The 20,140-nt window shown below is 36.7% G+C and overlaps 1 protein-coding gene across 2 annotated transcripts; it reads left to right on the plus strand.

Moving 5' to 3' along the window:
* The first annotated feature begins 275 nt into the window (after positions 1–275).
* On the plus strand, positions 276–18,441 carry ssuh2.1 (ssu-2 homolog, tandem duplicate 1). 2 transcript variants are annotated; one of them, XM_053653295.1, is made up of 12 exons: positions 278–543; positions 6,597–6,692; positions 7,187–7,271; positions 8,766–8,895; positions 9,030–9,090; positions 11,299–11,423; positions 12,257–12,319; positions 12,944–13,023; positions 13,692–13,784; positions 15,470–15,575; positions 15,900–16,007; positions 17,765–18,439. In XM_053653295.1, exons 1-12 carry the CDS (start codon positions 519–521, stop codon positions 17,897–17,899), a joined length of 1,107 nt encoding a protein of 368 aa, XP_053509270.1. In that variant the 5' UTR covers positions 278–518; the 3' UTR covers positions 17,900–18,439. The 2 variants fall into 2 exon arrangements, with proteins under 2 accessions (XP_053509271.1, XP_053509270.1); XM_053653296.1 differs by lacking the exon at positions 13,692–13,784 and having other exon boundaries at positions 276–543; positions 17,765–18,441.
* Positions 18,442–20,140: the final 1,699 nt, after the last annotated feature.

Genomic DNA, 20,140 nt, shown 5'->3' on the forward strand with positions numbered 1-20,140 from the left:
ATGACTAACGTTTTCTTAAAAGTAAGGCTGTAGCGCCACCTGCTGGTGAGCCTTCTACCTCTGGTAATACCGGGTACATATATATCCTTTTATTTTATTTTTTTTTTTACAAAAAAACATTTTACAGTTGTATTTTTTCCAACGTTGAACTTTCCAACATTTCCCCTCCCCGCCCCCTTGTCATATCTTGCAATTAACATGTTGCGACACAAGTTACTTACTGACAGTTATTATTACAGCTCTTTCGTGTTTGGTAGAAAGTTTCCTAACTCCCAGTCCGAGGTGGGAAGTCTCAATGTGACCTGTTTTTACGAGCCGGAAACTCTCTATCACGGCAACTCCATCACAAAGTGAACGCCGTATTATCCAAAACAGTGAGGTGGGCGTGGCTTTATCGTACTTCACCAGGCACGCACGAAATTTGATCTCAGATCAGAAACATTGCGCCACCAGATTCATCATCCGGAGTTTGTTAAATTTTTATTAGATATAAACCTGTGCTCTTTTCCTTCAGGATTATGGATGAGAAAGACCAAGATGTCGGTAAGTTACTGTACATTTGGATTTATTAAACCTACTGAAAGCTACGCAGCAGGCTGTGAGACAGTGGGAGAAGAAATGTACATAGGCAGAATATATAGAAATTAAAATGTAATCCCCCGCTCAGGTTAATGATTACTGATTGATGAATCGTAGTTGTATTCAGACGAACACATATATTGTGACAGTTTTCTGTAATCATGCATGCCTGTCTTGCATACTTATTTACAATTAAAAAAAAAAACTGACATTACTACAGGAAGAGCAAAATCTTCAAACTAAATTTAATATGACCCCCAAACAAACAAACAAACTAGTTTTTTTGTTGTTTTTTTTTTTTTTAAGTTATAGCTACTCATCAACCATGAACCAAATTTTATTGATAATTTGGTTCGGTTAGACTAGACACAATACACCCAGAATCGGTTACTGCCATCTCTGTTGAATCTAAACATCACTTAAATAGAAGCTTTACATTAATGTAAAGTAGGATAAAAGGTCTCAAGATGTCGCACACTATGTTGTGATCAAAAGAAATTGAGAAAGAACTATTAAAATATATCTGAAAAGGGTTACAAAGCCATTTCTAAGGCTCTGGGACTCCAGTGAACCACAGTACGAGCCATTATCTTGAAATGAAAAAAAAAAAACACAAAACTTGGAACAGTTGTGAATCTTCCCAGAAATGACCGGCCTCCCAAAATTCCACCAAGAGAGCATCAGTGACTCATCCGGTATCACAAAAGAACCCAGCCAAACATCTATGGAACTGCAGACCTCGGTCATCTCAGACAAGGTCAGTGTTCATGATTCCACCATTAGGAAGAATTTGAGCAAAATTGGTATCATTTTACTTTTAACATTTAATTAATTTGTCCAAACTGACTTACAAATGGCCTTGTGCCCGATGCTCCCTGGGATAGGGTCCAGGTTCCCCGTGACCCTGAAAAGGATAAACGGTATAGAAGATGGATGGATGGATGGACTTACAAATGAGGAAATACAAGCAAAGTAATATATCAAGCAGAGAACAGTGCAAGTAGTGCTACCATACAAGATTTTTAATTGAGTGCTAGAGGAACAAAGTTCACAGTGTAGAGGTCTAAGAGCAAGTGCAAGTGCAGATTTATTTTTATTTTTTAATATTTTGAGTGGGGACAAGTGAAGGGTTAGTTAGTTAGGTGGGTCTTTAGCCACTTTTTGAAGATGATTATGATAGTGTCTTTATTAATCACATATACGTTGAAATTCTTTTCTTCACATACCCCAGTATGTCGGGAAGCTGGGGTCAGAGTGCAGGGTTAGCCATGATACAGCGCCCCTGGAGCAAAGAGGGTTAAGAGCCTTGCTCAAGGGCTCAACAGTGGCAGTGCTGGGGCTTGAATCAGTAACCCAAAGCCTTAACTGCCAAGCCACTACTGCCCCCGGTAAATTAGCGACTGGTTGGAAGTTGAAAGTTCATTCCACCACTGAGGGACAGTCAGTTTGAAGGTTTTGGAAAGGGACCTCTTTTCTTGCTGAGTAGGCACTACCAAGCATTGGTGGTTAACTGACTGCAGGTTGCGGGAGGGAACATAAACCTCAAGGAGAGTGTTGAGGTAGGGGGGTGCTGTTCCATACAAAGTCTTGTATGTGAGCACCAAGGCCTTGAATTTGATGCGAACGGTTACAGGAAGCCAGTAGAGGGAGATGAAGAGGGCTGTCCATGAGAGAGTTGCAAGGCAAAAACCAGTGCTAACCAAGAAGAACATAAAGACTCATCTCACATTTGCCAAAAACAACGTAATGGCCGCCAAGCCTTCTGGGATAATGTCCAGTAGACTGAGGAGTTGAAAATGGAACTTTTTGCAAGACACGGGTCCCATTATATCTAGTGTAAAGCAAACACAGCATTCCACAGTAAGAAAATGGTTGTGGTATGTAATGTTGTGGGGATGCTTTGCTGCTTCAAGGCTTGGGCAACATGCTATAATTGACAGAAACATGAAATCTGCTCTGTACCAGAAAATCCTGAAGGAGGATGTCCGGTCATCAGTCCATTATGTGAAGCTCAGATGCAGTTGGGTTATACAGCAAGTCCACCTAATGGCTCAAAAGAAACAAAATTAGGTTTTTGAATTCCAATTTCAGGTTGATTCATAACATTTCCAGTTGACTGGAACATCCTAATGATTGCCCAGACGGTGGAAATGGGCAATTTCAATGTTTGTGCTATTTTCTTATAGCCACTTCCCATTTTGTGAAGCTCAACAACCTTTTGCATCACAGGTATATTCCTTGATCTTATCCATTGTTATGAATGACTAAGGGAATTTGGCCTGTGTTACCTCATATTTATACCCCTGTGAAACAGGAAGTCATGGTTGAACAACTGCCTATTCCAAGTCACCCAGGTGTTAAAACATTAAAATATCAATGGGAATCTTCTCCTCTTCTTCTTCTTCTTCTTCTTCCTAGCGTTACTCCCATGCTATAGCAGGATCCGCACATCCGTCTCCATTTTTCTCGATCCAAGGCATCTTCCGGGGTGGCTTGCATGTCCTCCTTGATTCGATCCATCCGTTGTTTCTTGTTTCTGCCGCATGGTCGCCGGCCATCAGGGTCGAGATGCATGGCTGTCTTCCCCACCGAGTATTTAAATATCAGTCGGAATATCCATCCATGCATCTTCTATACCGCTTACAATTTTTTGCAGTCTTCTTTACTCATATTTACCAAGGGTGCCAATATTAGTGGAAGGCCCTGTACATTCTCAAAATCCAGAACATTGTACATTTTATACTTAAACCTGGGGTTATATCTACAGCTGCTAGACTTTTTATCATGGTTGTTTCTTAGCACTTCATTATTGCACTTGCTCTCAGGGGATTATATTTGTGTTAATTTGTCCATTGTTAAGTTACAGTGCCATACAGTCTGCACAAATAAACCTACCCGACATGAATTGCTCCCTGTGCAGCAGATTTTCTTATCAGAGCAGTTTACACTAACTATACGTGAGTAATCAAGTCCAACAATGCACTACTTAAATGCTTTGTGTTAGTGATTTGGGTGGGGTTTCTCTTGCTTTTATACACCAAAGATCTTGACTCTTGATATTTGTCAGACTCTGTCTGTTATGTATAGAATTAAACATGATTGGGCTTGTGCTGTTGTAGGAAAATAATCAACAGTAGGCTATGTGTTGTGGCTTGATGCAACGTGGCCACATAGTTCATTATTTTCCAATAACAGCACGTCCAGAAGTGTTTTATTCTTCTTGTACATATATAAATATAAAAATATATTTTTAAAAATTTATTAAAGAAAGACAGGTCATGTTTTTTTTAAATCAATTTATAATTACATTTAATGCTGTGGAACATCCTTCAAATTATTTTGTTCATGCTATCACTTATGTTATTACAGCTATAAACAACTATACATTTCATTACCAGCTTCTATTTTTTTCTATCTTGAAGATAATATACTGTAGCTTGTCATGTTACAGACAAACCCTCCATTCTACGGACCTTCCTGGATCAGAAAACGTAAAGTTATACAACTTACACATGGTTTCATAAGCAGCGTGTGGTTGCTAGCATGGCCTGCCTCCAGTCCTGACCTGTGGCACATTATGATAAGCCAACAATAAGGCAACGGAGAGCCTGTATAGTTGTGCAGCTGAAGAAATGCATAATGGATGAATGGGGAAAATTCCGCTTGCTAAACTTAACCAACTGATGTCTTCACTCAGCGCCAAACACTTAATAAGTGTTATTAAAATAAAAGGTGATGTTGCACAGTGGTAAACAGTCGACTGTCCCAACTTTTTTGGAGTGTGTTGCAGTCATCAGATTTAAAATGAGTGTATATTTAAAAAAATCAAATTACATTCACAAAGGAAAACATCAGACAATGTGTTAATAATGTGTATTCAATATAGTACAGGGTGAATTGAATTTTCAAATTACTCTTTTTGTTTGTTTTCTTGCATTTTCCATACTGTCCCAACTTTTTCGGAATTGGGGTTGTACTATTTTAGCTGCAAATAGCACCTAAATCTGACCACTATTAATGGAGATTTTGCAAACTTGTAGCTACATGGTTTCCTTTATTTGTTTGAGTTATTAACCGTATAGTTCCATTGCAAATCCATTGCAAATCTTGGCTAATTAATTACATTTGGGTTCTTTTTTTTTAAGCTATGTTGCCACAGAACCTCCTCTAGGGCAAACATATATTCTGTATTACAGAAACTACAGTAAAGCCTTCCCCATTTAATATCCCTCTCCTTGCCAGCTGTCGTATTGATGTGATATGGTGCTGTATTTTCAGTGCATTGTTTCTTTAGCCACCATTCCTTCACCTTTCTTGTGCTTGCGTTCGAATACCAATCTTAAGTATGATCTCAGCTGGAGGAAGTGCATTCACGCTGATATTTATATCACCGTCATAATTGTATTGTTCACTTAACTAAATGTGAGAAATGCTGTATTTATAACTCTGTATGCTGGAGCTCCCAGACAGGCAACGACCTTATGAATAGGCCACTGGAAGAATGTATGTAGTAAATGCTTCGCCTTTCATCCAAAACAACAATGTTTGCTCAATTTCTGTTTTTTTAAACACTTGTTTATCTAGAAGCTGTCAGGCTGTGCTGATAGTTTGCTACTGCAAATACTCGCTTCTTGAAAAAAAACATTTCTTGTCTTGCATTCACATCTGTAAATTTCTACAAAGTGGTGTGAAAAAAGGTGGAGTGTCAGGGATTGTGTAAGACCCACACACATACAAGACATCCTGTATACATTGTATGGTCCAAGTTGTGATGTATTGGTTACCTCTTAATTATTAACTTAAACCGACAGTGAAGAACTTGGCTTATTTGTGAGTTTCTTGGGTGGAAGTGCTACCATGAGACCTTAATCAGTAATACTGAAAATATTGAATATAAAGCAGTTTTGACCTGTATAACAATTTTCTTGGGCACTGAATAATCCCATATGTGTTATTTCCTACTGTTAAAATAGTAAAAATGAAATAATTCCATGAACGTGTTTCCAAGCTTTTTAGTATTTCATATTATGCAGTTTGTAAGCCATTTTGGTATTAAAAATAACAAAACAAGCCAGAATTTAATCGCCTAGAAGAGGAATACAGAAGGAACATATACTTAACCTATATACTTAAATTAATTGCAGATTAATTGCAGATTATCTCAATCTCTTCAGTTCCACATTTTTGCTTTATGAACAAAGTTCAGACCTGATAATCAGGTGCGGCATTGTAGATGGGACCTACTCAGATGAACTGGGACACAGATCAGAATTTTAAAAAAGCTGGACGGATACTGCCTTCATCAAATATATTCTGAATAGGAGACCCCGATCTAAAGTTCTGTTCAAATCATACTTACTAATGGGAGTTTTGGAAACATATTTGATTCCCCAGTTTCTGACTTGTTACTGTTACATTTTCATCATTACTGGTATAAATGATGATTCAGTGATATGTTATTTTTCTAAATAGCTTTAGTAGTCAGTGGTTTGACAATTTTGCTTGCAGCTATGCATGATATAAAACAAATATTTAACTGCCTATTGTTACTTCTGCAGTTGAATGCAAAGGCTTTGCATTTGCATTTGTACCTACATTCTCAACTGGCAGTATTCTAGGAGCATGTGAAGGCAACATGAAAACAGCTCTTTAGCCAAGATGCAATTAATGCAAAGAACAGGAAGTAGCAAATTAATGTAAAAAATATTCCCAGAATTGAAAAATATCTATACATTCTAGTATTTTGTATATTTCTTAAAAATAAGTAAATAAAAAATAGTAAGTGATTACTAATTACATATGAATTCCACACTCAGAATAAGTACCCTTCTTGGTATAGATAGAGGTTTTCAGTTTCCTAAAAGTGTTGTAGTTGGAAATCTTTCTGAATGGGAAACACTCTGTTGTAGGGTTCTACTTAAAATCTTTAACAGTTGTAGATTTAATCATTTTGAGACAGAGAAGTGTTTGGGACAGTCAGTGTCTAGTACATGCTCTCTCTCTCTCTCTTTTTATAGGACCCTTTGATCCAAGCATTCCTGAGGAGGGTCCTTCAGTGCCACCTGCAGGCTGGTTGGACAGTGTGACAGGCTATGAAGACCATAAAGGTGGAGGTACGCACTTTCTGTCATAGCAATGATGGAATGTCATTGACAAGGTCTGGCCTGACTCCTGTTCTTCTGGGTTGGGAAGTAGGAACTATGCCAAAATTGCAAATGTCAAGGTTTTTTTTTTTTTTTTGCTCATGCTTAATCCAAGGCATCCTAAAGCAGACTCATACAGCGGGTTATTTGTACTAAAGTAATATAAAAAGTTCTGTTCGTGGGCATTAATTTAACAGATGGTGTATAACAAAGTTTAATGAAGCATAGACAGCCTCTTGGAATTTATGTTAAACATTAGGCTTTAGTTTGTAGACATTACTGTAATGTCTGGGGATGTAGGGAAATGAAGGATAACAGTCACAGCAACACCACTTTCTACAGTACAGACTTTTCAAATATAGATATTATGGTAAAAAATGCTGATAAATTGAAGGACATGCAGTTCATTATGTGTTGCATTAGATGTTTGACGCGCTTCTGATTTGACTATATTTTGTAATCAGATTGCACAGATCAGATCTACCCTCCTCCACCTGATTTTATTCCTGAGCCTGAGAATGACAGGAACGCCTCCATCCCCAATGTGATGTATGCAAAGTTTTATATATGTTGTATAATGTACAGTTTACTGTATTGCAAATTCTAGTTATATTTCTTAAACCCTACTCCATTATTCTTCCCTGATATAAGGCAAAAATTGTGTTCGTTAATATCAATATTGCTGTGTGTTACAGCGTGTGTTTCAAGTTAGGTGAAATTATGTATTTTTATACCACAACATTGTTCAACTCTTGATTCCGACTGGTCAAAACATGTTTATATTAATACTCTTGTTGTAATACCTTATGGTTTCTATAGTAACAACTTAAATTTAGTCCCAACAATATACAGATTTTTAAAAATGGTTTTTTAACCCTTTCTTGCAGTACGCTGGTGTTCCATTCCGCCAGCGGAATAAAAATGGATTTATCAGACATTTTCAATCAGTATAAACGAATGAATAATTTTATTGCGATTAGTCCGGACACTGTTGGGTTTCTGTGTGTAGAGTATCGTGACTCTGTGTTTAGCTGCTGGTGAGGCAGTGAGGAGAGATGTGAGCCCCCTGCTGGACAAACAATTCACATCTCTCAACAATAGCATGGGTACAGAAATAAAACAGACAGCACTTGTTTTGATAGTAAAACACTTTATACGACTGCCACAATTGTATAACATTTAACCCTAGTAGGCTAGATTAAAAAAAGAAATGAAAAACTGCAAATACTTAAAACCCTGAGTGTCTACTTTCATATGAGCCATTAACGATTACAGTGGAATGTGACATCACAAATAAACACGGGCACCCCAAAACAGGTGGAAATTCCATTTTTGTGGTCTGTTAAAAAAACTTTTAAACATATACCCATTGATATGATGAAGTTTTCTGTAATGAGACGTTAATTTAATGTTAAGGAAGGAAAGTCAAGTGTCAGTTTTTTGTAACAGCAATAAAGTTGTTCCATTCCGCGGAAGTCTTCAGGGCAGAGAACATTGCACTTTGTATTTTATTAGTTACGTGAAAAGCTGCATTTTTGTCTTATTAACTTTATGTGAGAGAGCGAGAGAGAGAAGATAAGCTGGTAAGGAAGTGACTGTTTATAGCTCTTCTAACATGAGTGATAACAGGAACTTTCTTGTTTTCCATATGGCTACCTCTCTGTGTGTGCCAAAACCACCTCTGGTGTGTATTGCCAAAAAGCTCTATTTTGGTTTCATCAATGGAAATATACTTCAAATATATTTTTCTCATATATATTTTGGGGTGCCAATAATTCTTGCACACCTATATTTAACCATTTTATATATATATATATATATATATATATATATATATATATATATATATATATATATATATATAAACTGTTGTGTTTGCAATTGTTTGATATTCATGAGAGCAGAGTATTTTTGTGAATTTTTTAACAAAAGATCAAAAGGTTAAACAATAAAACCTATTTTTCAAGCCTTCTTTGCTCATATTTACCAAGGGTGCCAATATTAGTGGAGCACACTGTAATTGTAATGGTATTGGTCTTACAGGATGCCTCAGGTGTCGGAAGATGTGGCCAGGGAGGCTTTGATCAAGTTTGTGGGGAAAAAATGGACGTACAGCAGAAAACCCGCCCAGAACCTGGTCTTCAAGGATTTGAGGCCTTTTACAGTGTATCGTGTAAATCAACTCCTTCTGTATTACGTCATTCTGATGGTGTACTGACATTATTCTTGTGTGTTCCATAACAATTCTTTTCTGTTTAATTACATTCAGTTAATCTGACAATAACCATTATTTTCTCTCTGCTTTAGTATCGCTTGGAAACATTTACAGAGTCCAGATCAAGTGCCTGGGAGCATGAACTATATACTGGTATTGTATATCACATACAACACATAAGGCATGTGCTGATAACAGATATATATATATATCTGTTTATATATATATATATGAAACATATATCATCAAGCCATTTTTGGGCTGTGTTTACGCTTCTAGGATAAGGTCTGTCCTATTTGGAATGCAGCATAAGCACATCTGTCTTTTAAGGTTCCCTATCTTAGACAAATGCGTGTCCTTTTCTGAGAAGTCACGTCCATAATTTTGTTTTCCATACAAGAGTACATGTGAAAGTTCAAAAAACATAGCTCACTCAGATTGAGCAATAATTGAAATACTTGAAATTGTAGGACTGTCACCAGGTCCAAACTTACATTCCTCACTCTTGTACTTATGAGTCTTTCCTATTAGTTTCTCTGTAGTTACTGAAAAATGATTACTGTTACAGAATAATATACTTTAAGATGAATAATCATGAGTATCAGATGAGTAAGCTGAGAGGTTAAGGGGTTAGATCGTACTAAAATTTAAGAAAGTTGTTTTGATAAGAAATTTTAATATTGGCACATGCTTCTAAAACATACACTTTTTAATGTTCAGGTTATTTTATATGTCTCAGTGAAAGAAGCAAGACATTCGAAATTGCCGATTTGGCTAACGATGAGTAAAAGTTTAGTGGAGCCCATACAATTTGTTAGAGCATATGGTTTTCTTTTTGTGTGTATGTGTTTTTTTCTTTTGCAAAAAGGTGCATCAATTGAGGAAAAGATGGTCTTTTATTGAAATTTCAGTTATTTATGGATACACAAAGGCCCCTTATTACTAAATGTTTGTGTGAGATTAAACACATGCGGTCTACAGAGGATTGTGTTTTTTACGTCAGAAAAATAATACATCTTGTCCATTATTAGTAAATTAGTACAAAGGAAAGGCAAAATGATGCCATTTACCATTTACATTTTCTCAAATTACTGTCACAGTAAAGTAGGTTTGACGTTAGATATTTGCCGCACATTTGCAGCTCCATTATGCTGATCCCAACAGCATTTAAACAGAGCCACATTTATGTCGGTAACAAATATCCACTCGTATCCACACTCTTTTTAAAATTTTTTTTACATCTGTATTGTATTTTGACCCATTAAAAAAATCTCAAATCACTGCGTTTAAAAAGAATAAACAGCACATGCAAACCCTTAATAAAATATTGTTTGCTTCCATACTTTCTATGCTGATGTCTTTCACACAATTGTTTTTTGCAGATCCCCCCAAACCGATTTTACACCATAAAGTTTGAACTTGTCCTCTCCACCTCACTCTCTATTTTACACCAAGGTCCCAGCTCTATTCCTGGCCCATAAACAATGTCTCTGTCGTCATACTCAGGAAGCTCCCAGAGATAAGCAAGGCATAACCTCTCATAAATTACATAACCACGGCATAGATTTCCTCTGCCTGCATTCACTACAGACTAGTGTAGTCAAGACTAAATAGAATAAAAATTAGAGTGTGGATATTCCTGATGATTCTTTTGTGATGCTAACTGGCCATTACCAACTTTTGCACATTATCAGTGTTAGTGTATTTGGGTTAAGTATTTTCAGATATTTTTGACTGGATATTACAAGTCTGAATGTAATTGATCAGCTAAGGCATCTGATGTCTGGAGTTTTCTTCTTCAGTTTTGCACTTGAGCTTAGTGGTGGAGTATGCCTGTATTTTTTTCTTTTTTTAAATGATCAAATGAAATTGAAACTATATTGTCCTTCTAACCTACAATTGCACCTACAAATTTTGGATCAGGGTGCATTGTGGCTTTACATATCGGATGATTTCTTTGAATTCACTGACTGAACTTTGTGGATAATCTTTGCATCTTGTTTGGCTGACAGACAGAGCCTCTGACTCTCACACCACCAACCCGAATTCAAGTCCCGGCCTTGACAGTCATATTGTCAATTTGAGTCTGAAATTTGTATAATACGATATCTAGTATTACACTTATGTTTTTATAGTGTAATACAGTTAATGGTGATATCAATATCAATCGCTGAACTCATACAGCACATATACAGCAAAATATTGTACTATATAGTTTGTGCTCTTGAATGGCAGCTTATTAGTTCCTGTATATTCATAATACAATTGATAGATAAGTAATAGTGATTGAAAAAAAAAAAACATTTAAAAACACAAGTTTACACCATGACTATACACTTATTCGAATGATTTCATGATCAGGTCAGTATGTGGACGGGCCACAGTATGGCAGCATCCCTCCTCCGTGGCAGGTAGAAGTGCAATATCCACCCAAATTCACTGACACGGTCCAGAAAGTGCGTGTGCCTCACACCTCGTCTGTAAAGGTATTACCTCTAAGAATCTTGATCCAGTATTATGGTTTCTGTTTCTTTTTCTTAACCATTCCTTATTTGTCTGTGCAATTTAGTCATTATCAGCTCCCACAGATCTCTTCTGTATTGCACGTAAGGAGGAGAAGAGGTGAAATCTCAAAGTTCACTGACATTTCTGGATGCTTCCTGTATATATTTTGTAACTGGATATTCTCACAGAAAATGACAGACTATCACTATTACAAGGAAAATGCAGAACTAGGAAATGTGGTTGAAAGTGAAGCTATGTGATGAAAGATGAAACTATGCACCACAAGGTTGATATGTAGGTCAAAATTTACAACCCTTTCATACAGATATTTAACTCGAGTCTTGGTTACATTTCTTACTTAAGATGCAACCATCTAATAGTACACTTTCGCCAAATGTAATTGATCAGCTGAGACATGTCCAGTATTTGCTTCTTTTATTTTATACTCAAGAAACAAAGCTAATGTAGCTAACGTATTTTCTGACCAAAATGTTTCTCTGATATTCTACATAATCTCATTAGTAAGTAATGACTGTGTAAAACAGCTGTAGTAGCAGCACAGCAAATTTAAGTTGAAAGTGTAATTATTTCATCCCCAGTATACTATAGTAGGCTACAGCCTCCAAAAGAGTGAATGTCATTTTATATATTGTGTTTACTGGAACGCTGGACTTCAAATCTGTCGTCATTTTGCTGTAGAAATGTTGTCACTTGAGAACAGGTTTGGAAACCACTACATGTTTACATGTTAGGTGCCTGATGCTTTGTTTTTTTTTTCTCATTTTATTTCTCTGTAATTCTTGTTGTTTCTCAGTCTTGTCATCAGTGCCAGGGGACAGGACGTGTGCGCTGTATCCACTGTCATAGCAGAGGATGGGTGAGTAGATGTTTCTATTTAGAGAAATTAAGCTGAGCAGATTTTTTTTTAAAAATTATGTTGGAAAAAAACATTTAAAGTATAAGAAAGTAAAAAAAGTACATTTTAAAGTATTAAAATTTAAGCCATGTCCAAGCCATGGTAAAATGTACGCAAAAAAAAAAAAAATCACACGTGTACAAATACACGTGCTATTAGGAGGATCCTCAAGGTTGGGAAGGGCTTTTGGCTGCCTATTCCTATTAATATTGTTTATATTTGTTGACGGTAATAACAAAAAACAGAGATCACATATTTAAAGGTGCAATTTGTAATTTGTACGTTATTTCTCAAACCTTTAATAAGATCTTAAATTGAAACATACCTCAGCAAAGCTGTGATTCTCACTGTCGTAATGCTGGGTATGGCTTAGTTTCTTCCTTTTTCAATTTTCTGCAATTTAGCCCCACCCCGGTGCTATATAAGTCAATTCAAAGGGCATAGTTTTAACATAGAGGGTGGCCTTTGTTAGAGGAAGACGCACCAATATTTTCATTGCAACTGTAATCACAAATTGCTGTTTTATTATTAAGTTTACAACCAAGTTGACACCCAATTTGACTTTCTTTGTTCCTTTACCTTTAGATCAGCTGTATGTCCTGTCATGGTGCAATACACGGCCGGAACAGAAAATGTGTTGGCTGCCATGGAAGGGGAAGAAAAGTGTAAGTATCAAACAGTATAAGTTCATACTGCACACATCAGGTGTACTAAGTAAAGAATAAAACATTTTTGGTCGTGCTCTTATAAGATATTAAACAACAATGGGTTGGTGTGAGCATTAGCACCCTGAACTTGATTATTTTACTATAACAGCATGTCGTGAAATGTTTTATTTCTTTTATACCACAGCAAATTTCCAATAAGTAAAATGATGTCACAAGTCATGTCCTTTGAAGCAAGTTATTTCCTGTTATCACTTATGTTATAGCAGCTATAAACAGTTCTTCCCTCATTAGTGTCAATTTTTTTTCTTTGTCTTGAGGTAAAGAGAAACCGAAAAGTCCTGAACATTCTCCTTTAGGGCAAAACTTACTGATTGTTATGTATATATGTATATATTATGTATATTATAAATGCTGACACCCGTGACTGTTAAATGTCACCTTACAGAAAGCTTCACCATATCAAAGACACAAATTATTTGTAGTAACAAGAGCATAATTTTTCAAATCCATATATTATTAAACTTAGGTTATATGAAGTATCCACAAATTATAGCCAGCATTACTGTCAGAGCTGCAGTTATAAATTAGTATTTTTTTCTACATAAAATTATACATTAGATAATATTACAAGTACATCAATAATTAATAAGTGTTTTCTCATTTAGATGTACATGGTGCCATGGTAGCGGTCATAAAACATGCCGCAAGTGTAATGGCCGTAAAAAGCTTTTGCATTTCATTCAGCTCACTGTCACGTGGTAAGTGTAATTTCCCTAGTGATGTTCTGATTTAGGATTAACAGCTGAGGCAAACTTAATATACAGCGTCCGCCAATAATATTGGCACCCTTGGTAAATATGAGCAAAGAAGGCTGTGAAAAATTGTCTTTATTGTTTAGTTACTAATTCCCCAAATCTATGAAACTGTATTCATAATGGGGTTCAGCTGGACAAGACTCAGCCAGGCCTGATTACTGCAAACCCTGTTCAATCAAATCAACACTTAAATAGAACTTTTTCAACCACATGAAGTTGGTTAAAAGGTCTTACCCAGTAACACACTATGCCAAAGTTGAATGAAATTCCAGAAATGATGAAGAAGAAGGTGATTGAAATACATCAGTCTGGGAAGGGTTACAAAGCTATTTCAAAGGCTCTGGGACTCCAAAGAACCAGAGTGAGAACCGTTATCTCCAAATGGAAAAACTTGGCACAGTAGTGAACCTTGCCAGAAGTGGCAGACCTTCCAAAATTCCTCCAAGAGAACAGCAACGGCTCATCTAGCAAGTCACAAAAGAGGCAAGGACAATAATTACATCAATAAAGGTCAGTGTTCATGACTCCACTATCAGAAAGACTCTGGGCAAAAATGGCATCCAAGGAAGAGTGGCGAGCTGAAAACCACTGCTAACACAGAAGAACATTAAGCCTCATCTGAATTTTGTCAAAACACACCTTGATGATCCACAAACCTTTTGGGAGTATGTTCTGTGGACTGATGAGTTGAAAGTGGGACAGTTCGGAAGACAGGGGTCCGACACAGTACATCTGATGTAAACCAAACAAAGAACATCATATCATTATATCATATGGTCAAGCATGGTGGTGGAAGTGTGATGTTGTTGGGATGTTTCGCTGCTTCAGGGCCTGGGCAACTTGCAGTAATTGAAACATGAATTCCGTTCTCTATCAGAAAATCCTAAAGGAGAATGTCTGGTCTTCAGTCCGAATGTAGAAACTCAAGTGTAACTGGATTATGTAGCAAGACAATAATCCAAAGCACAGGAGTAAGTCCTAGTCCTAAAAGTAAGTGAAAGACTGATCTCCAGTTATCTGAAATGTTTGGTTGCAGTTATTCCTGCCAAAGATGGCACAACCAGATTTTAAGTTTAAGGGGGCTACTAGTTTTTCACTAATGATTGGTGTTGGGTGTTTTTTTGTTGTTGCTTCAATTAAAAATAAATAAATAACCTGTATTTAGTTTTATTTCATTTGAAGATCTAAAACTATTTTAGTATGAGACACAAAACCAGAAGAAATCAGAATGGGGTAAATACTTTTTCACAGCACTGTAAATGAATTTCTTCATTCTTTCTTCATTTCTTCATTCTTGACCCGACACAGACTCCACAAGTTCATGTGAAACCAGTTTATCCATGTTGGATCAAATCCACTGGCGTGTCATCTGAACATGTGCTTCAGTAGAAGGGATGAGATTCACAGAAAATCTGACCTTTTGTACAGGAGTTAACATGGTCAATATGAAAAATTAGTTTAAATTTAAAAATTAGTTTAAATTTAAGTAGTGACCTAGAAATATTCATGAATATTGAATAGTCCAACTTTCTGTTTATTTCCAGTTTTAAATAAAAAATGTTAAAAATCCCAGATTTTTAGTATGGTCTCAGATATTTGGATTTGATGTTGTATATGATGTTTCTTAGGAAGAACCAAGTGTATGAGTTCATACCTGACCGGCTGCCTGAGTTCCCCATAAAGAAGTTTGAGAAGGTGTCTGGGGAAGCATTCTTTATTGATGAAAGTCTTCTGGTATTCATTTTTTTAAAAATTTGGTTCATTTTTTTTCTCTTCACTTATAATAACATTAAAATGATGTTAACTCATCCAAAGTCCACAGTAGCATTACAAATGGTCTAGGGAGGTTGCTGGTTGTTTTTATACAGCACTAACACTAAAATATGATATGATCTGGTATGTTCAAAAAAGAATCAGTATGTAATGTTGACTTCCCTTTCAAAGGGAACTCCACGTTGTATCAGCTGAACGCCCTGGGAAGCGCCCTCAGTGTTCAGCTAATGCAACGTCTCGTTCCCTGCGCAGAGAACAGGGGTAACCCAGACGCTTTTCTTGCAGGTCTATCCAATTGTAGGCTTCCCTGACAAGGAAATCTGCAACGCTTCTGAAGAAGCCATCCACGAGCACCTGAATAAATACTCTGCTGTCAGTCGCATCTTGCAACAGGTGAGCAAGAATACTCCAAAACCATGGCTATGTTTGCATGCACATCAAATTCCATTGAAGGTCTATATTCTGGTTGCAGCCATATTCCGAATACGTGTTTATATGCGTACAGGCATCAGAATTTTCCTGATATATGGTTGTTGTAAGTATGCCTGAGTTGCCATTCATAAATACCTAGCCTACAGCTAAGCGTCTGTTAGCACCCACAATTCCTTGTGAACTGAGCATGTGCATATATCTAATTTCAGTCGATTTTGTGAATAAGGTGTTTACATGCAACAAATTTACGATACAAATGGGCATATTCCAGGGGTGGGAATCAGAATTTGGGGAATCAGAATATTGTCTTAATTTGAATCGGGCAATCGGATTGCGGTGTTTACATGACTCAATACTAATAAGAATACTGCCAAATTCTGACTAATATTTGAATATTGTCGTGCATGTGAACGTAGCCATTGACTGGTTATTACTTATTTATATTTATTTATTAGTACTAGCAATTGCAGTTTGTGAAGTATCCACTAGGGGGCGGCAAATGCAACCATTTCAAAATTCCATCTAGCGCGGGGCTGTCCAGTCTTATACGCAAAGGGCCGGTGTGGGTGCAGGTTTTCATTCTAACCAAGCAGAAGCCACACCTGAGTCTACTGAAAGACAAGATCAACTGATTGAACAGGTGGCATCAGCTGTGGCAGGTGTGCATACTATTTGGTGAAGTAGTGCTCTTGTGGATATAGACTGCATGGTTTTGAGATTATTTTGTGATGCGGCCTTAGTGTTTTTCAATTTTGAGACGTTGGAATTCTGCTTTTGTATGCAAAATGAGTTATGTGTTATTTACATGCCCCTGAATATACACTCAATGTCCACTTTAATAGGAACACCTGCACATTTATGCAGTTATCCAATAAGCCCCTCATGTGGCAGCAGCACAATGCATAAAATCATGCAGATACAGATCAAGAGCTTCAGTTAATAGTGACATCAAACATCAGAATGGGGAAAATGTGATCTCTGTGACTATAATCGTGGCATGGATGCTGGTGCCAGATGGGCTGGTTCGAGTATTTCAGAAACTGCTGATCTCCTGGGAATTTCACACAACAGTCTCCAGAGTTAACACAGAATTGTGTGAAAAACAAAAACATTGAGTGAGCGACAGTTCTGTGGGTGGAAACACCTTGTTGATGAGAGAGATCAGAGAAATATGGCCAGACTGGTTTGAGCTGACATGCAGTCTATAGTAACTCAACTAAGCACTCATTACAACCATGGTGAGCAGAAAAGCATCTTGGAATGCACAATATATCAGACCCTGAGGTGGATGGGCTGCACCGGCAGAAGGCCAAAATGGGTTCTACTACTTTCAGCCAAGAACAGGACTCTGAGACCATCATGGGCACAGACTCACCCAAACTGGACAGTTGACGACTGAAAAAAGGTTTGATGTATTGTGCATGCTGGAGATGCTTTTCCTCATTCTGATGTTTGATGTGAAGTTTAACTGAAGCTCTTGACCTGTATCTGCACGATTTTATGCATTGTGCTGCCACCACATGATTGGCTGATTGGACTACTGCATAAATGAGGAGGTGTACAGGTGTTCATATTAAAGTGGGTGGTGAGTATGCCAGCTGTTTTATGCCTAAGTACTATTTAAAAGTGGGCTAACAATTGCTACAGTGCTGCTGAAATACACTCAAAATGATCTCTTCTCTCAGGGTATTTCTCTCTGTATGTCTGTCTATCCACAGCGACAGTCAGTAGAGCTGGTGCCTCTTACTCAAGCCTTCTACACCTACAATGGAAAACACTACGACTATTTCGTATACGGGACTGAAAAGAAGGTTCATACCACTAAATATCCGACTTCTTGCACTGTCCTGTAGCATCTCATCTTACGATCCTATCAATAAAATGTGAAATGATGGTTATTTTATTATTGTTAAATACTGCTTGCTGAGCAGTGCATTACAGAGATTATAATATAATGCTTCTGAAGCTCCTTTGTTATACATCGGCATATTATCCTACGCAGAATATGTGCCAGTGATTTGTCAGTTACAAGGATTCTTATAATTAACATATGAACAAATGATTAAACATTTCTGATTGTATAGTGTAGGTCTATATTACACAATATGTAAGTGTTAAGGATCTGTATTTATAATCCGTAAATCAGAAATTCAGTCTTATGCCAAGTTGGATCACTTTATATACACACGGTATACTTTTTTTTCCCAACTGTTTTCAATTTTGAACAATATGTACTAAATATTTATATACCCATTTGTAACAGGGCTCTGAATTGAAATAAATTGCACATGTATGAAATTGAACTTTATTGGACGTGTCTTCTGATCACTTCAAAGTCTCTTGCTATAGCCTCTGTAGATCTCATTTGAAGCTACTTAATAATGTTAAACACTAAACTATGCAGTGTAAGACTGCTTAATTTGTCTTTTAATATTGTGTGTCTCCACAGAAATATGGACAAGTACTTATTTAACAAATAATTTAAATATTTGATACCCGTCCAAATTTTGGTTCTGACTAGTATCGGACAAGAGCTTAAGAGTTTCGGGTATCAAACATGTTTTCACAGGTAGTCCATGGTCTTTAGACCATTTTATCCAATTTATCCCAAATGAACGTCAAGTCTGAATGAATCCCAGATATCAACAATGGGAAACAGCTTTAAAAGGAGAAATAAGTGATAGATAAACCAACCAAGCAGGATAATAACCCCCATATCTCATCCTGCATATCACGGACATCACAAACAAGAATGGGAACATAGTTCTTCGTCAAAATTACACCTGCATAACCAGAGAATTGCATCAAAATCTGCGTCATGAACTAAGTGGAAGGATGTAACAGCTGGCGATGCGGGAAGGGGAAGATATGGAAGGCCATATGGTTCAGAAATATCAATAGCTGGTTTCAGTATTATTGCATTCTGTTTTGTATTTGTCATGTTCTGAGACACTGGGGTTTTTTTTTTTTTGACACCACTAATGTCTGGTGTTTCAAGTTTGTCACTCATCAGTACAGCTATGATCCAAACTCTACACAGTGTTCAAAATCTCATGGGATGCATTTGAATAACCCACTGTGATTAGCACATAATTAATATGCAGTGCAAATGACTGATCTACATTATTCATTAATATTTTCTTGTTAACTTACATAGCACTGTAGTGAGTTTATACTACAAGTTATTAGAACTAGCTACAAGAGATTCAGAGGTTCATTTGCATAACTTATTGTGTTTTGCCCATTGCAGCCAATTAACATATGACACAAATGAGACACAGGCTGTGTCCCAAATGACATACTGTCTAATCTAATTTCTAACCCAAATGACATACAGTACTGTGCAAAAGTCTTAGACACCTGCAAAGAAATGCTATAAAGCAAAGATGCCTTCAAAAATTCATTAAAAAATCCACTATTAAAAGCAGTAAACAGTAATAAATGAAAGCTGATATTAAGTGTAACAAACCTTTGCTTTTTAAAAATGCATCATTCATCAGAGGTCACAGTTCGTCACTGTTTTATAAGGAAATTAGCTGGTAAGTTTTTCATGAGCATCTTGGAGAATCTGTTACAGTTCTTCTGGAGACCCTGACTGTTAAACCTATTTCTGTTTTTGCAGATAAAACCGGACAGACTACATTATCATTTTTGTCTGAAAAGTTGTGTAAAATGTAATACATTGCTTTCTTTACTGCCATACAAACATTTTCCTGTTACATTGAATTTTTTTTTGTTGGAAAAGTAATGTTTGGAATAAATTTGCTAACAATTTTGTTATTATTATTGACTCAATAATGCAGAAGTCACAAAAGCAACATTTAAGACAAAAATTTCTATTTTTAAGAATTAGGGTGCTTAGGACCATCCTTAGCACATGCAATTTTCTATGATGAGGTCACTTCTGAATAATAATAAAAATGGCTCTCGCAATGCATACTTTATGAGCGTTACTCCTCCGTCACAGACAGAATTAACATTTGCCTTACACAGGGGTTCCTTAAAACTGGATTAAATAATAATCCAAAATCCTTCCCACATAATAGCAACAAGGTGGTTGAGTTCAATTTCGTATGTAATTCAGTCTTAGTGAA

This window comes from Ictalurus furcatus, chromosome 21, assembly GCF_023375685.1.
Source record: "Ictalurus furcatus strain D&B chromosome 21, Billie_1.0, whole genome shotgun sequence".
NCBI lineage: Eukaryota > Metazoa > Chordata > Actinopteri > Siluriformes > Ictaluridae > Ictalurus > Ictalurus furcatus.